Source organism: Tinamus guttatus, unplaced genomic scaffold (genome assembly GCF_059628265.1).
Source record: "Tinamus guttatus ecotype Peru unplaced genomic scaffold, ASM5962826v1 Tinamus_guttatus_pri_ptg000397l, whole genome shotgun sequence".
NCBI lineage: Eukaryota > Metazoa > Chordata > Aves > Tinamiformes > Tinamidae > Tinamus > Tinamus guttatus.
The window spans coordinates 1,546,251-1,564,382 of record NW_028288931.1 but is presented as its reverse complement, the minus strand read 5'-3'; the positions used below and the strand labels follow the sequence as shown (position 1 = coordinate 1,564,382).

The window sequence follows — 18,132 nt, the reverse complement described above, 5'->3', positions numbered from 1 at the left end:
CGCCGCCCCCGCCCGCTGGGGGCGCCCTGGCGCCGCCCGCTCGGCCCCTTTAAGAGGGCGGGGCGCGCGCGCGCTGCTGTAAGAGGTTTGTCCCTTCGTGGCCGCCTTCCCCCTCCGCCTGCCTTCCCTCCCTCCGCCCGCCATATTGTGGCCGCCGCCGCCGCTCGGGAGCCGCCGCCGGAGCCGCCGCGATGGGTGAGGAGGGGGGGGGAAACCGGGACGGGAACCGGAACCGGGACGGGAGGTGGCGGCTCCACCGCGTCCCTCCGTGGCGGGGAAGGGGCCGCGGGCTCCGCGGTTCCCGGCGGGGTTTGGCGGTGGCTCCGCGCGAAGGGGCGAGAAGCGGCGCCCGGTGCCGCCCGCGCCGCTCGGTGCCTGCAGCGGCGGTTCCGCCCGCGGGCGCTGAGGCCTCCCCGGCGGCGCCGTCCCCTCGGGTCCCCCCCTTGGCTCCGCTCCGGAGCCCCCGGGGCCCCCCGGCGGAGGCGCCGCTCGGGGCCGCCCGCTCGAGCCGGCTCCGTCCCGCGCGTTGCAGAGCGCGGCGCGTGAGGTAAAAACCGCCCGAATCCCCTTTGCGAGTCCCATCCCATCCCCTTCCACCCGCGGCCGGGCTCGTCCCGCGCCCCCGTGGGGCTCCGGGCCGAGCTCCTCGCCCCGCTCGCTGCTGCGTTCGTGTTTACGTTCAAATTTAACACGCGGGGGCCCCGGGGTAGCGACGGTCCTGTGCAGCGGGAGGGCAACGGAGCAAACGAGGGGGTCCCCGCGGTGATAGCAGGCCGAAGGGGGGTCCCCGCCGTGTCCTCGCGTGCAGTTCGGCTCAGCGCCCTTAAGCAGGGGGTGCAGAGACCTCTTGGTAGCTGCCACTGCCCCCCAAAAAGCATCCCAGTAACCGGAGGTTTCTTCTCCCGGCTCCAGCGTCGCTCCCGTCGCCGTTCCCCGCCCAAGGCAGCGAGATGCTGCTGTCGTGAGGGTTAAAGCAGCGAGACAGGGCACAAACGGAGCAGGGAGCGCTGACAAGCGAGCCCAAAGCCGGCCTGGCAGAGCAGGGTGAGATTCCTCTGAAGTAAGGACTAGTTTCCTACCATTTTTTAAGCAGCAGTGTGGTCTTCTAACCAGACCTGCCTTCAGAAGTCATAAAAATGCCCTTCGTAGGGAGATGCAGCTTGATCAGAACGACCTTGTGAGAACTCTTGTTCCCTCTTCAGACGCCTCTTGGGATGTTCCAGGAGAAGTTGGTGGCTGCCCATCTGCACACGCAACGGCTGCAGAACTACCTGGTCTAGGGTAGCTTTTAAAACTTAATTTATAGCTTGAGATTTAAAATGTTGACTGACAACTTTGAGCAGAAAAATGTCCTCAGGCCTTTTGGTGAACGTCTGAAAACTGTGTGTGTTAACCACAGACAAGGGCTTGGGTAAAGAGACTTTCTTGCTCTTTCCTCTTCTGCCCCTCAATTTCTTGTTGGAGCTTCAAGGAGGCTTTTTTTCTTGACAGCTTAATACTCTCCCTCCTTTGAGTTGTTCAAGTGTAACCTTTTAAATTACTCTAATAAACCAGAACTGCTTCGTCCTCGTCTAGAAGTAACGCAGCTTTATTGTGGAAGGAGATCACTGCTGCCTGTTCCCGTGTGTCGCGGGCTGGATACCGCTGTGTTTTGTGAGTAGCTGCCGTGTTCCTGGGAATGCTCATCAGCTCTTCCCTCGTTATCCATGCCGGCTACGAGCCCAAATGTCTTTATGGTGCTTGATTCTTACACCAACGCTCCCGTGGCTGCTGGGCGATGAGCTTAACTGGTTATCTGGCCACTTTGCTGTGTTTGCTTGTGTTTAGCAGAGAGCAAACATGAACTTTGTAAAGAGGAGCTCAATCATTAAAGTGGCTGGTGGAGGAGTGAAAGTACCAGTTCTTCCATCCTTTCAGTGCTCGAGTGTGGTGCTACTCGACCTCTCATTTGCTCCTCAGGAATCAGGCAGTGCTGTTCATGTTGGGAAGGATGATCCTGCAGCTCTGCGACTGCCTCCCGCTACTTCTGGCTGCTTTAGCTCCTGTAACTCGCGTGTGCCTTGAGTTTGGGTTAGTTTAGCCACAGACTTTCTGTTTGTTTTTCTGGAACTGTTGCAAAGAATCTTCGGGCCCCAGGTGGGAGATGGTTGTAGCTCGTAGCCCATCCGTACGCTCTTGAGGAAATCTGAATGTTTCGGGACATGGGAATTGGGTTGCAAAAACGTAAATCCCCCAGATTTTAGATATGGGATGAAAAACTTAGGAGGAGATAGAGCTGAAATTAGTGTTTTGAGAACCGGCCTGAGGATTAGGCCCAGAGAGAGTGAAAGGAGTCTCGATGCTAGACTGACCCTAATGAAAGGCCCGTACGCTGCATGACGGTTAATTCCCTCAAACAAAATGTTGTTTTTGCTCTTTTCCCCATCCCCCTCGGCAGCCAGCACCATCAGCAAAGCGGTTGCGCATTCCAGTAGTGATATCACATCCCTGGCTCTTGGTAGCTAAAACAGAAGGGAATGAGCCAACGCCGAGTGCTGCACCAGCCGGCCGGACACCCGCCCGGATAAGCACTTTGCTAGCACAGAATGTCCTCGTGCGGAGCGAGGCCGGAGCGGGAATCGCTGCATCTGCTTCCTAGCAAACGCTCCAAGAACCTGAGGGAAAACAGAAAAGAGCAGAGTTGGTTCAGAACAGAAATGCACAGGTGACCAGACCACAAATCCTCAATACTCTGCTGAGGTTTGACACTGGCTGGGATAATCCTGAGACTGTCAAGTTTCTGTGTCTTTGACAGGGCTTTCTACATTGGCATTTTTAAAATTTTTCCCTGCATGCATAATTGGCTGGTCTCCTTGCCTCTCTGTGTCTTCTGAGCCATGAAGTGCCTTTTTTCCATTTTGTTCTTAGTTATCTTGATAGATGAAAGATATCTAAATAGATAAATAGATGAAGACGATAGATAAATCTATCAAAAACGGCAGGTAGGTAATATAGCAAATTTAATGTAGGAACCTATCCTTAGCTAGTCCTTGATAGCTGTTTTAACCTGCCTGTTAATACTACTGCAGCCTCAAGACGTCAGCTGTGGTTTTCAGAGTGACACTCCTTACACTTACAAAGGATATACTAGAGAAGGATTAGATTTTGAAACACTTCAGAAATGCCTAATACTGCCCCATTGTCCCTGTTGCATTGAAGGGTTTTGTTTTTTCACTTAAAACAGCATCTTTGCTGACAGCTCGAAGAAAGAAGTGACGATTAGAGGATGTAGAAGTGGCCAGAGGTTTTCTTTCCAGCTGCAAATAGATTATAACAGTGAGTAATTCATGTCCAAAACATGACAGACCTATCGTGCCATCTGCTTAATGTTCTCCAGGTACTTTAGGTTCAGGCCACAGCTACCGACTGGCTTGATTGACTCAAAAAGGCCAAATTCTTAGGATATAGCTCCTATGGAATCCACTTTCCGCAGCTTAATGGCCAGTGTGTTCCTGTGGGCTGTACTTGCCCAGCTGAGTGCACAAATGACATGAACTTGAGTAACAAATGTTAGCAATTAATTCTGCTGGGGAAATGGGAGATCATGAAGCAATAACTCGCAGTCAGCCTAATACCCATTGCCTGCTGGTGCCTCCTTGGAGCTCCAGATAATGCTTGGCATCTCCTTCCCCAGTTCCAAGAATATCACCAGAGCTTTCTTTTGTCTTCTTTTTAAAGAAATGCCCCAGTAACTAATATACACAAGAGATTTCCAGCAGCTTCAGGTGATCTGTGAGTCTTCAATGTGTTTTTGTACTGTTAGCTTGATTTTCTGTGTGTAAAATGTTCATTTAGTGTGACCTGAACTGCTCTGATGCTTAAATTAAGCTGATTTAGTACTAAACTTTGTGCCCTTCCTCAAGGGCAGTATTGGAAGTGCAAGAATTTTGTTAAAAACAAGCTCTACAGGGAAAAATCTACCAAGCTGCTTTTCCTGATAGTTGTTCCAGCAGAAAGTCCCGTGTTTACAGTTCAGTGTGTGGGTCTCCGTGGTACCCTAAAGGTGGGAGAACCTGTATGGATTCGTGAAGTGTCTTTTTGCATCCCCTGCAACTCAGTGTGACAAAACCTGCCCTGTTGTGTTGGACCATGAGGAGCCTGAGGACCGCGGAGAGCAGTAACCACTACTGAGCTTGTAGCAGTTTGCCTTGTAGGATCAGGTCCGTAGCCCTGAGCCTGTGCAAAGGGGTGGAAAGCCAGGAGCAGCTTGGAATATCCTTTGGATGTTCAGGTACACAAAATGGAGAAACCCGCTGCTGCATGGAAAAAAAAATCCAAGGGACAGAGCAAGCCGGGTTGGTCAGATGGACCTTGGTAGTTCACTTGCTGCATTTTTCTGGTCAAGTTATGTTTTTAGTTTTAACTGTTTGTTTTTAACTGTAACTGACCAAGTTTATAGTATCCCAGGAAAGAAAAGAGCTTGGAAGGGACCTTCAGAGGTGCAGCCCAAGATCTCAGCTGGGCTGGCTTTGAAAGGGGCCACGCAGGCTGGTCAGTGCTGATGAATTCATCAAATACATCTGGTTACACGTGTAAAATCTTGCCTTTTTGACTCAAAAAGGCAAAACACTTGATGTAGCTGGGCCCTCAGCTCCTGGTGAATGAAGTTTCAGTATAGATTTGTGTAACTGTTCCTCTGTTCTGCTGCCTCGGTCTGACTCAGCAGCACAAGTCCTGATTTAGCTGCGAGTCCCTGCAGTGACTCAGCTGGGAGGCTTTAACCGGCAGCTGAAAAATGTTGGAAGCAAATGCCTCTAATGCAGAGAAATGGGAAGAACATAATCTGGAGAAAAGCGAGGTTGAGTTTCTGATCCGGTAGCATTAAGAAGCTGTGATAATCTTGGTGTGGTGGTAACGATGTCAGAGTTTAAATGGGGTTAGCTAAGCTGAAGTCTCCTTGTTCCTTTTTTTTTTTTTTTTAAGGAACATCATGAGAGTTTCTTCTTGTGAAGTAGCAGGTCCTTGGCTGATCTTTGTGTTTGGAAAATGACTTCATGCTCTTGTAGATTTGCAGGATGTTTGTGGCCGTATTGAAAGGAGCTGGGCTGTTTTTTTAACAGGCAGTACAAGCTCTGCCTCTGCAGTTTGCCTCTGTGCTGGGGAAAATGAACCTACTGGAAGAGTTTAATCCAAGGATGATAGAGTTTGAGACATTTTGTTCCCAGAGTGTGTGAATGGCAATATACTGGCAAGGTAAACTTGGATGCTTCAAGGAAGACCCAGTAATCAGGTTTAATTGACCAGTGAAAAAGGAAGAGGCAGGTTTTAATGGTCTAGGTTAATCCAAGGGATGCTGAACTTGGAGGAAAACAGATTCCTAGAAAGTCGAGCTGTTTTTGCAGCAGGAGATCAGGATGGTAGAAACAGAGTATGAGCAAGGGCCTAAAATATGAGTGGCTGAACTGGCTTTTGCTGTTATTTGGAAAGACTATTTGTTGTTCCTCCTGGTGGAGGAGGTGCCTGGTGCTAAGGCTCTTCTGTCCTAATTCCTGCTGCTTTCCTTTCTCTACCAATGTGTTCATGCTGTGCTGACCCTTTAGTGGGGCAGCACAAGCTCTGTCCTTGTCTAACAGTATTGCTCTGAAAAAGACTTGCGTGTGGCTTTGTTTCTTGGAGGATTTGGGTTTTGTGTGGGTTTTTTTCCCCCCTTTCTCCTCTTTTGCTTTACTCTGGGTAAACTCCTTGAGCTTTATTGCATGAGCAGCTCCAGGAGTGAAAATCTGGTTTTGGTGCCCGTTGCAAAGAGCTGGGCCCTGCCGTGCCCCAGGCACCCGTGCCCACGTGCCTGCAGTTTTCCTACCTCATTCCAGCAACACGAGCACATGCGTGTCCTGACAGGAGGCTGCTCATGGCCGGAGGACAGAGGCTGGTGACGAGGAGTGGGCTCCTCTTCTCGTGGCCTCGGAAAAGTGGGATTTGGCCTGGGAGCGGCGGGATTTGCTCCGGGCCCGCGACACACGTGAGCAGGCTGCAGTCGCCTTGCAGAGGGTTTTTTGAGGGCTGTAGTTGAGCTCGGAGTCCTGGTTGGAATAACAGCAGAACGGCTTCGTAATTCCAGGGTGTGAGCTGATGCTATCTTGATTTAAGGCAGGGCTTAGCAGGTTTCTAAGGGAGAAAATCCTTTCCTAGGAGAGGTGCAGTACAAGCTGCTGGCCTAGAGGACAGCACTTCTTGGAGGTTAGAGCAGCTGCCTAAATGTGACAACAAAAGCTTTAGAGCTTTTAGCTAAAAGAAACCTGCTCTAGTTAGGTTTCCATGGCCATCTTGTAACCAAGAATTCTTCTTCAAAGGCAGGAACATCTCAGAGTTAAAGTGCAAAGTGAAAACCAGTGGCCTGAGCATTGTCTGAGCATCCTTCCTCTGCGAGTAGGTGATTGCTTTTCCTAACACTAAAATCCAAATTACTCCAATAGTCTGAGTTAGTGTGATAATTTTCTAGGTGTTTACACTGCTAGAATGTGAGTTAATGGTTAACACTGAAGCCTGCCATGCAAATATACTGAATTATTAGATGTTTTGTGCTGAAATGCTACAAATAAAGAATTTGTATGTGCTTGGCATCTTCCCATTCTATTTTTCATAGATTTGTGCTTGCTGCAGTCTGTGCTGCCTACGGCATCTGCTGAGCTCACAGTGGAATCATAATCCCGCGTTTGTGACATTCATCTGTTTCCATAGGAATTAGATTGCAATGGTACAAATTCCAATCCCAATCAAGCGTTGAGGCAGATGACAGGCTGGAAAAAGCAGCATCGGAAGCGGTAAACGCGCGCAAGGCGCAACAGGGAATCGGGAGCCGGGTACCCCCAGCCTGGTTTTCCAGCTGGCACCTCGGGAGCTGCATCCTGGGGAATCCTGGGGCTCTGTCCTGCAAGGGCAGCACGTTCTTGGTGCGCTCCGAGCCGGGAGGGATTGTGCAAGTTCCCAGGCAGCTGAGCTGTCATGTGGCACTTAGCTATTTATATGACCGCCTGGCTGCTAATCCTGTATAGAGTATTAACCCACTTAATTACTTTTTACTCCTCCCTTTCTTAAAACTGCCTTTTAATTGGAGACCTCGCCTTCCAAAGGGAGGTTGCAAATTTGCCTTCCTTGGAGAATCTGTTGTAATCCTTCTGAATTAAACGAGCGACTGTTAGTCTTTTGTGTGGATGTAACAGCCATTAGTGTTGGGTAGTAATATGAACACCTACACCTACAGAACAAGCAGCAGCAGTCAAGTATTTCCTGAATTAAAATCTGAATGTAGATGGCATCTTGCTGCTGTAAGAGTAGATATAAACCCCTAAGACCCCTCTCTCTCTCTCTCTCTCTCTCTCTCTCTCTCTGTGTGTGTGTGTGTGTGTGTATATATATATTTTTCTTTTTCCCTAGATTTTCTCTAACATCTGAGTTATTCAGTAAATATGCTGCCTTCCCTGCAATTCTGGCATAAAGGGCTGCTGGGAAGAGGGATGGATGAGTGGGAGTTGCATAGTTTCTACATGATCCTTGGCCTCTGCTTTGTCTTATCTTTTATTTTTGAGACTGTAGACAGCTTTCTTAGTGGTGCTTAGGATGATATAGTCACTTTTTCTCACAAATTCTGGTCACTTAAGCAGACACTGAGATTTTGTGCATCTAGAGCAGGTTGCTGAAAAGGGCTTGCACTGGAATGCTGCTTTTGCTGGTGAGTTTGGCTGGTGTTTCAGCCTTCAGGGTTGCCAATAAACTTCCAGCTCCTCCTGCTACATCATCATTTCGAGCCTCGTGTCGCCTCCGGCTGCTCCTTGCCAAGCTTCAAAATGGTCTCGCAGCCCTGGGCAGCCTGGGGTCAGGGCCATGCGCCAGGGACCGGCCTCTGTTACAGCACAGGTGACCAAGGAACTGGGATCTTAGCGGCGCTTCCGGAAAAATACAGCTTTTTCCATCGCTTTTTGCCAAGAACGGCCTCTTGCTGCCTTGGCTAGGTAAGGGGACCCCATCCTAGAAAGCAGATGCTCTGAAGTGGTATTTTTTTCCCCTCATAATACTTAGTATTCTGTCTCTTTTAGCTATTTCTCTGAAATGGTAGAACAAAGTGTTTTGTTGCCTCTCATGCCAACACATGAATCCCTCGGGTGACTTTCTCCTCCCGTGACAATGCAGTGTTGGGGTTTATACCTTGCCTGCGTGTCACTTAAGCCCTGGCAGGGCTGTGGGCTTTCCCAGCAGCAGGACAGTGAGCTCTGAAACTTCTGCTGGTTTTTGGAAGGCTTCCAGGATGGCTGGAGGCAGTTGATAAGGCAGAGGCAGTTTTTCTGTAAGCAGCCTGGCTGAGGAGTGCTCTGGGTTTGAAAGAAAGGGTTATAACGAGATAGCAGGGCAGACTTTCCCAGGGCGCTGCTTCCAAGGGCACGTGGAGGAAAACAAAAATATTGGTATCCAGCAGACTGGCAGAGTCGAGCAAGTTGTTGGTCACGGGGTTAATTGGCACTTTACTGTGTAGCATAATTGGTTCCTTCCTGCCTTTTGAAGGTCACAAAAATGAAGCCAACCAGTCTGCTTCATAAACTGGAGAAAGGAAGATGCAGAAAGAAGTTGATCTGGTCAAAGCGGTGGCCGTGGTTGGATGCAGTGAAGCAGTTTGTACCCAAGTTATTACTTGGTCCTGGTTGCTTTCACTGTGCCGAATAGTGGAGTGTCACTTCCCTGACCAGGAGGGAAATAACCAAGTAATGAAGCCTGAAGTTCTGCATTAGTCAGATAAATATGAAGCAGCAAAATAAGTAAGCCACGAGCTAAATGCTGAGGCCGTGTTTGTCCCACCAGGTTACTCTGCTGCAAACAGCTTCTTTTAAAGTGTCTGTTTTTTCAGTGTCTGCTGTGAATTCTCTTGGTTTTGCCACACGCACAAGTTTGGATGCTGTCACGAGCTGCTCTAAAATGTTGAAGTTGATGTAGCTGTGGGGAGCTACAATCCAGGTCTTGCCAGATCTTCACTAGGCCTTTGGATTTGGAGAAGAATCTGTAAGATGTGACTTGTGCCAGGATAGCAGAGACAGTTTCTGTGGAAAACCCAGGTGGAGGCCAGATTTACTCCTCTTGAGGACAATGAAGCTGTTTAGTAGAAGTCTTTCATATGGGTGGTGTGCTTGATGTTGAAGTCAGGTCAAGGTGTTTCCAGAGCAATAAATCTACTCCTGGGCTTCCTAGAAACTTCATAATATTCTTAGCATATCACGTGAACTAAGGTCAGAATCTCGTTCTAACTTAAAACTTCAGCATTTAAGAGACTGACTCCTTTTAATTTAAAGGCTTTTTGATCTGGCTGTTCCATTTCTGGTCTCACACGTGCAGACTGCGGAGGGCAGGTGGGTTATAGAAGGGAGATTGAAATCTGAAGCAGATTTTCTTCTCTTTACAGAAACCATGGCGAGCCCTGCAAAGGATAACTATCGAATGAAGAGTTATAAGAATAAAGCTCTAAATCCCGAAGAAATGCGCCGGAGAAGAGAAGAGGAAGGGATCCAACTGCGCAAACAGAAGCGAGAACAACAGGTAACTTGCCCTGACTAGCTTGCATTCAGTTTTAACACAATTGGTAATGTGCTCCTGTTCGACTGGAGCCCTCAAGGGTCTGTGTATAAAGACTCACTGGCAGTCCTGTTTTTCAGCTGAGATTTTACTGTGCTTTTTCCTGTGCATCTAGTACAGAGTGTAGCTCACATCAAGAGCTCTCCAAGCTCCCCGTCTTTTGGGCACTAGAGGCTTTTGTTTGTGGGTCTGTACTTTTAAGACTTTTTGATCAATTAGTGGATAGTGTTGCTTCCTCCAGCAGCAGGAAAATTAAATGAGTTATAGGCTGGAAGTATTTCTCAGCTCCAAGCTGTGTGTTTAGCTTGAAGGTCTATGAAAGTGAGATAGTTTCCAGTGATGTGTTTAGCTCTCACTAAATATTTGCCCTATTAGTGCATCATCTACAAGCTGTCTTCTCCCTCATTTCCTGAGCTTGTCAGGCTAAATTCTACCCTGGTTTATATCGATGCTTTGGTGACTGGGGTATTTGCATGTTTGAGGGCAAGACTTGACTAATTTTTTAATCAAAGGTGGTGTGCCAAACTAGTCGTCAGAGCACAGAGCTATTATTAATGACTGCTTTTCTACTCAGGTTGCATTTAGTCTGTGGAACAAGAATATTTACTTATAAAGACTATTCACCATTGCTTTCTAATAAAGACTTTTTTTTCCGTAGCTCTTTAAAAGGAGAAATGTGGAACTGATTAATGAAGATGCCTCCGTGTTTGATAGCCTTCTTGTGGACTCCTATGTCAGTTCCACAACGTGTGGGGTAAGGTGCCTTTTCCTTGTTGCAATCACATCTTCGGATAGATTTAATGCTGAGGACTGCATAGAAATGACAAGCTTTGCTTTTTTGTTTCCTGCTTTTGAGGATACTGCCAGTCTTCCTCTAATGATCTGGAAAAATCTTCCAGGAATTAAGAGTATGCTGTAATCCTGAGTTAGGAATTGTTGGATTCCTGCCTCAGCACAAAATCACTAGGTGGTCTCAGCTGCAATGCCTTTCCCCTCGGTGTGGAATGGAGTGGTTCTATCCCATTTCTGCCCTTCCAGGAAGGAGTGATTACAAGAGAGATGGTAGAGATGCTCTTCTCAGATGACCCTGATCTCCAGCTAGCAACCACCCAGAAATTCAGGAAGCTGCTGTCCAAAGGTGAGTACAGCTTCAGCCATTCAGTTCCATAATTGCCCATTCTTGTTTACTCCTCTGGATTAGGCCTGTGTACTGTTGTGATGCTGCCTTGCTATTTCAGAGCCAAATCCTCCAATAGATGAAGTGATAAACACTCAGGGAGTGGTGGACAGATTTGTTGAATTCCTGAAAAGAAGCGAAAATTGCACACTACAGGTAAGGGAGCCTGCGGTAGGAATTCTTGGTGGCATGTAGCCATTAACTTTACAATTGAGCAACGTGAGCCCACAAGTGCCATTAGGGAAAAGCCATGTCTTGAACTCAGAAGATGCAGATCATATTGTGGGTGTGAAAAGATAGACAGCCTGTAAAGCTAGTAAAGAGGCAAAAGAGGGAATTGTAAATTGGTCCTAAACTCATTTTTGCTAATACTCTTCCAGGAATAGATGATTTACCTACCCTGCACATTGGGGTAGGACAAGAAATCTTGTCTGAGTTGTAGCAGAAGAAAGCCTGGCTTTCCTGTGCCTGACCTTTGTGTTGGTAGATATTTAAGACCAAGAACAAATTAGATAGGAAAAATCTACACTATTGGAAGACTTTTAGGAACATCTTGTTAGAAGTGGTTTAGGTAGAGCTACTCCTGCTTTGGTCAGAGGGATGGACTAAATGGCTTCTTGAGATTCCTTCCAGTGTGGTAATAACTATAGTTACTTTGTGGAGGCCATATAATTCCATACATGGGATTTGATGTCAGAGTTGATGATAATCTTCCTTCCTGCCCTCTAGCCCAAGATCTTATGTCATATGGGATTACCTTCAAGGAGAGCTGAATGGAAATCTATACTTAAATCAAATAATGAATGAGCAACAAAAGCAGAGAACTTGTTGTTCAACTTCACTTGAACTTAAGGCATCTCTGTAGTATTAGTCAGACGGGGGTGAACTAAAACTAGTTCTCTGCCCTGGATAGGGGAATCTTTCTCCTTTGTGTGTGTTTCTAGGCTACATGTTTTCAATTGTCATACTTGAAAGTGTCATATAAGTGAGATGACTGTTGTGACTGGTGGTGCTTTCACTAGTTAATCCTTTGAGAAGCTATAGCCTCTGAGAAATCATTTAGCAGATGTGTTTTTGATCAGGCAGTAAAATCTCTTTTCAGGTGCTGAGGTATTTTATGGAGTAACTTCCCCTTGCCCCAACCTTTATATTTAATAGAGGTCAAAAACACAACTAAAATTCAGTGGTAAATATCTTGCTGTCGGGGTTTTTATTCATGCCTGTGTCACTTATTTGCTTGTTTCAGTTTGAAGCAGCCTGGGCACTGACGAATATTGCATCAGGAACCTCCCAACAAACAAAAATAGTAATTGAGGCTGGGGCTGTCCCTATCTTTATAGAGCTGTTAAACTCTGACTTTGAGGATGTTCAAGAACAGGTAAGGCTCAAGATTTCATTCCTACCCCTAAAGAAGCACAACTACACAATTAAAATGCAGTGCTCAAAATGAGTGGTATCTAACAACTGGCTTCAGAGGGTGAACTTAAATATCAGTTATCTGAAGTGACAGGAAAATGCCTTCCTAGCACACTGCCTTTTCTTCCTCTGTTTAGAGACTTTGTGAATGCTAAAACTGTTGCTCTTTCTTTTCAGGCTGTCTGGGCATTGGGAAACATTGCTGGAGACAGCTCTGTGTGTAGAGATTATGTCCTTAACTGCGCTATTCTTCCTCCCTTGTTAATGTGAGTAGCCATGAACACTTAGCAGTGCAGTTCTTGAAGTCCCGTTGTACTGTGTGCTGGGTGAAGAGGTTCCCTAGCAATGTGTGTCAGTGTTTAGTGGGATTCAGGCCATTGGTAACAGATAAACTGGCAGTTGTTCAGACAATATCTGATAGGGTGGGACTTGGTAGATACGATGCCTTCTCATAAACCTTTATACTGCTCTGAATCTGAAGCGAGCGCCCTCGCAGGGTGCTTGTCTTTCTGAAGTCATGGGGCTTACTGTTTCGGCACGCGTCCTTCTGGATTCCTGCTCCTCATGCTTATGCTCTGAGTTTCAGGAGCCTGTCTGAAAGGGTTCCTCAAGGACTGAGAAAGGGGAGCAGGTTTCTGCATACAGCCTTCTCTCTGCAGCTAGTGTGGCGTGTCATTCTCAGGAGCATGCTCTCAAGTACTACTTATTGCCCTTGGGAAGGGGAGGAAATTATTTTAGACCGTTTTTGGTAAAAAAGTGACTTAAATTATTACACTTCTGTCTCTCTACACTAAGGCTATAATTCATGGTAACTGTCTCTTTAGGCTTCTTACAAAGTCCACCAGGTTGACGATGACACGAAATGCTGTCTGGGCCTTGTCAAACTTGTGCAGAGGAAAGAATCCACCGCCTGAATTTGATAAGGTGAGAATAGGTACCTTGCTGTCATGTAGCTGGTAGGGAGACATCCAGGCAAGGTGTTAGAGCAAATTACTTCTGGCAATTGGCCTTAAGCCATTTCAGGAAGCACTAGGGTGAGTTTCTTCCTGCTAAGATTGAGATCTTACTGTTTAGCAGGCATTTGAATGCCCACTTAGCTCTTTGCCAACCTCCTAACATCACTTAGCTGGAAGTCCAGGCCCTTCAAGCAAGGGATGAACACTAACTTCTGTGCAAGGAGCATGTGCCCTGGGCTCTCTGAGCCTTTTTGTGATGGACTCTGGAAGTCAGACTTCATTTCAAGTTATAGTTAATACCTAATTGAGACATCTAAATGCTACAAAACAGGACTCTGTCAGAACTAGTATAGCTCTCTGGGCACTGTGATAGTGACAGTGCCACAGCAGGAAAGGGAAAGCTAAAGGGCTCTCCTGGCCATTCAGATCTGTACCATTCTATTCTGATAGAACTAAAATGCCTTAAGATGTTTTTACACTAGAAAGTTCCCTTGTCAAAGCTGGAGAGCCTGCAGTAAGGTTTGAAATTGGAATTGATTGTAAATAAAGACACTTGCAAATAAGCCGAGTAATCAGAGGTGCAACTCCTGATGGTTGCAGCTCTGTGTACTGAACTATTTAGGGAGTAGCACTTGTCTCGGAAGTCTAGACTGGGCCCAAGAGGAAGGGGTATAATTTTAGTTTAGCAATAAAGCTGTTGAGGCAATCTTAGATTCTGAGCCATGCAAACCAGCTGGGAAGCTGCTGACTTTGGGGAAGGAAACTGTGGACATTCAACACTTATCTTAGCAGTCCGCAGAGCCACATGATGTTTACGTGCAAATGCAGTGGTCCTTGACAGAACGTGACTAATCTTCCCGGGTGGCTGCTGTTGTTGTAGGTATCTCCCTGCCTGCCAGTGTTGTCCCGATTATTATTCAACAGTGACTCTGACTTGCTGGCAGATGCATGCTGGGCTCTTTCCTATTTGTCAGATGGCCCAAATGAGAAAATTCAAGCAGTTATTGACTCTGGTGTGTGTCGACGACTGGTGGAGCTGTTAATGTAAGTATCCTGTCTCTCAGGGCTGAAGCAGTGAGCACGGGTAGCACGTGGCTGAGCGTGTTCATTCCAAAACTTGCCATGGTGCAATTGCCATTTCTGGTGGGCACAGAAATCGGGCATAGCTAGGATTGCTCAGATACCTTAGCTAAGCCTGAAGAAGTTAATGTTAGGGTCTGATTATTATTTTTTTAAGCTTAACTTTTCTGAGAGAAACTCTGCATTTTAGCACTGGAATACCAGTTAATGCTGTACATGGGGAAGAACTTAATAACAGAAGCCCATACTGACACTTAGACTACTCTGTGAAAACAGAGTATTGTGCTGATCCTAACACAAGTTTAAATTCAGTCTCTGCTTATCCTGTGGTAGTCTGGAAAACTTTTGTGTGTAGTGCATCCCCTCTGTGCTAGGGGGTGGAACTTTTAAATTATGCAGGTGAGAAACTGGGGAGAGAATTTCTTGAGTTTGGGCACACGTGATAGATTTGTTTTTATCCCTGCATCATCCCTTCTGCAGGCACAATGACTACAAAGTGGCCTCCCCAGCTCTGCGAGCCGTCGGCAACATTGTGACCGGGGATGACATCCAGACCCAGGTGAGGGCATGTGGCAGCTTCACAGATGCAGCTAAAGAAGAGTCCTGCTCTCGATACCAATGACATTTATACTTGTCAGAGTATGTCTCTTACTCTCAGTGCGTGATCTCTTTCAGTGTGAGCACTTTGGCAACAGTATGTTTGTTCCTCGGCATGGTTTGGTCAGACTGCTGCAGCAAGCTTTGAGAAGCCAAGTGCATTGGAGGAACATACATCTGCTTTTCTTTCCGTTACTTTAAATGCATGTGCTGGGGGTGTTTTGTTTTTGTGTTTTTTAAATGGAGCTTCAGAAAGGCTGATTGTCCCATCTCCTATATATCTTGCAAAGTACTTTCTACCTTTTTTTAACAGCTATGTAATATCTGTATCTCTCCTCCCCTCTTCCTGAAAGGGTCGGGGAGAGAAATGCAGCCCCCATATCAACTGCATGAAAATTGAAAGAAGGTAGAAAACTTGGCTCTGTACCTGATACCAGTGACCTCACTTGTGCTTTCCTTCCCTTAAGGTGATTTTGAACTGTTCAGCACTGCCTTGTCTCCTTCACTTACTAAGCAGTCCTAAGGAGTCAATTAGGAAAGAAGCCTGCTGGACAATTTCTAACATCGCAGCAGGAAACAGAGCACAAATACAGGTACAACTTCAAGGCATTTTCATTTCAAGTGACCTTGGATTCCAAGTTCAGTGTTAAGGAAAAATTTGCAAACTCTTTTCTGTTAAGTTTTTTGCAGGCAGGTTGCTTCTAGCTGTCAGCCAAGTAAAATAGCTAAAATATGCTAACTCTGCCTGCAAAGACTACTCCTGAAATGAGTCCCCACTGTGGGATCGTTGGAGTAAGAAAAGGACATAAAGATCATGTCTCTCCCTGCTCAATTAGAGATACCCTCTTGAAAAACTGTAGCTTCTTGAGATTTAATTGGCCTTTCAATGGCCTGCATAAAAAGGCAGATAAAATGAAAGGCCTTTTGCAGTACTGATGTAGTAATACTGTGCTAATTATGGAATTGAGTAGCCTGTGTTAAAGGGATTTGCTAGAGGAATAAAATGGAGGAATCGTTAAAAAAGTTTTAGCCTGGAAAGTTTGTTGGAAAGTAGAGTTAGGGTTTTTCAGCTGTTTTTGGAAACCACGTTGCCAGCTCAAACCCTCTTCCTGTTCTCTCTCCCCAGGCAGTCATAGATGCAAACATCTTCCCGGTGCTGATAGAAATCTTGCAGAAAGCAGAGTTCCGTACAAGGAAAGAGGCAGCATGGGCTATTACAAATGCAACGTCAGGAGGAACGCCAGAGCAGATCAGGTACTCCCAAAGGCTCCTTTTAGAGGAAATCGTGCTGAAAACGTGGCAGCTTTGTCTTTGGGAATTGCAAGACAAAGTAGTAATGGAGTAAAGCTTTGCAAAACAGCAAAACATATTCCTATATTATTAGGTAACACTAGTTTGACTCATTGTTGTGAGTTTGTCTAATGAATGAACGTGATGCTTGCTATCCTCAAAGCTGAGTGTACGTTCTTGGTGCTCTCCTTGTAGATACCTGGTAAACTTGGGTTGTATCAAGCCTCTTTGTGACCTGCTGACTGTTATGGACTCAAAGATTGTTCAGGTGGCACTGAATGGCCTGGAGAACATCCTGAGGCTTGGGGAGCAGGAGGCTAATCAGAGCGGGACGGGCATCAACCCTTACTGCAGCCTGATCGAGGAGGCCTACGGTAGGTTGGGGCTGGTGACCTTGTGCTGTTGACTTTGAAAAACATAGATTATGTTGACAGGTGCTGATTTCATCAGCTTCATTTCTGCTCAGCATTTAAATGTGTACCAGACAAGGGATTCTGTTCCAAATTAGCTTTGGAAGTGTGTTTGATTCTCCTGGTGAGAGCAATTCTTGAGACTTCCAAGTGTGCATTATTGCTTGGACGTTTCCTTTTCTGTAGTGGGTTTAATTTGGAGAATTAGAGCAGTTATTGCCCTCCTGTTGGACGAGGCTGGTGGGTCAGGGCCTAATTCTTTCCCCTTCCAACTCCAGAAGTGTCAAACCATTCACGGCCCGTTGTATTAATTCCACTGACTTCAGTCTGCGGCAGAAAGCTGTGATCAAATCTGCTTTAGCTGATGCAGCTAAACCTACTGTTGTAAGTGTGATAGAGAAAATCCCCAAGCAGCTCTGGGGTAACAGGAGTTAGTTTTAGATGCCAGCGTGCTGCTGACAAAATGTGAGTTTAACACAGGCAGGGTGTTAGATCCCGTGTCTGGAATTAGGAGCAAGGACAGATGTGGGCAGTGTAAACTCTAGCATCTCCTTGTTTCATCGCGTGCCACCTTTCTCTTCTCCAAAGGCTTGGATAAGATAGAGTTCCTGCAGAGCCACGAGAACCAAGAGATCTACCAGAAGGCCTTCGATCTGATCGAGCACTACTTCGGAGTAGAGGATGACTCCGCTCTAGCTCCCCAGGTAGACGAGAACCAGCAGCAATTCATCTTCCAGCAACCTGAAGCCCCCATGGAAGGTTTCCAGCTATAATGTGCCCGGAGGGGGAAGGAACACCACAAACTTGCCAAGAAGCAACTGGGAGCAGCTGATGGTCCCACCCCCTCTCCTTGCAAATGGAAGGCTAAACACCCACTCCACCTGTTAGGAAACAATTCTTCCTTCAGAAACAACTAGAAGCAGTGCTTTATCCTCATGGAGAGAAGGGGATGTTCTTACACTTTTTTTTTCTCTTTTTGCTGCTGCATTTGTGTCTTTAAAGCAGGCATCTGGGTGGAGGAAGGACACTGAGGTAACAGATTGCACCTCTTTCTTTTTGGTGGTCTCTCCCAAATGTCACTTTTTACCTCGGGTACTTAATTTGAGATTTCACCATTGGGTTGGGTAAGAACACAAATAGAAAGTAAGCATTCTGACAGCAGTAATTCTGAAAACCCGGGTTGATCTATTTAATTTTTTTGCACATGTTACTCTTTATTAAAGACTCTAATTTGCCAAGAGCGAAGTTTAGCCCTGGCCTTTCTGCGACCCTCCTTCAGGGGACAACAGTCCTGTTGGACCTGGGCCAAGTTCCCCTGAAATATACTGTAAATGCACAAGAAGTGGGAAAGTCTCCCTCTCCTGAGAAGGCTTTCTGGGGAAGGATTCTTCCCTTTGCCTAGATTTTTTTTCTTCTTTTGAAGAACTGCTAGTGGTATTTACAAGGAAAAAATTAAAAAAAAAAAGGCACCAAAACCCCAAAGATGGTAACTATGAAAAGGGTGGGATGCTTGGGTGGCTTTTGAAAGAGGAAGCACAGCTGCCACTGCACAGGCTTTGTTTGCATTGCTACTGACTGAAGTCGCAACGTGTTGAAATGGTGAAACCCATCT

The 18,132-nt window shown here is 46.5% G+C and overlaps 1 protein-coding gene across 1 annotated transcript; it reads left to right on the top strand.

Moving 5' to 3' along the window:
* Window positions 1-108: 108 nt before the first annotated feature.
* Window positions 109-17,760, top strand: KPNA6 (karyopherin subunit alpha 6). The gene is made up of 14 exons (XM_088531087.1): window positions 109-195; window positions 9,425-9,558; window positions 10,253-10,348; window positions 10,633-10,732; window positions 10,833-10,927; window positions 12,018-12,149; window positions 12,365-12,453; window positions 13,012-13,111; window positions 14,024-14,187; window positions 14,704-14,782; window positions 15,288-15,413; window positions 15,947-16,074; window positions 16,306-16,484; window positions 17,109-17,760. Exons 1-14 carry the CDS (start codon window positions 192-194, stop codon window positions 17,291-17,293), a joined length of 1,611 nt encoding a protein of 536 aa, XP_088387213.1. The 5' UTR covers window positions 109-191; the 3' UTR covers window positions 17,294-17,760.
* Window positions 17,761-18,132: the final 372 nt, after the last annotated feature.

Bases quoted from the DNA above. Each gene is read 5' to 3' on its own strand.
- KPNA6 (XM_088531087.1), top strand. The intron at 10,928-12,017 runs GTAAGGGAGCCT...TGCTTGTTTCAG, and splicing joins GCGAAAATTGCACACTACAG to TTTGAAGCAGCCTGGGCACT. The intron at 12,454-13,011 runs GTGAGTAGCCAT...CTGTCTCTTTAG, and splicing joins ATTCTTCCTCCCTTGTTAAT to GCTTCTTACAAAGTCCACCA.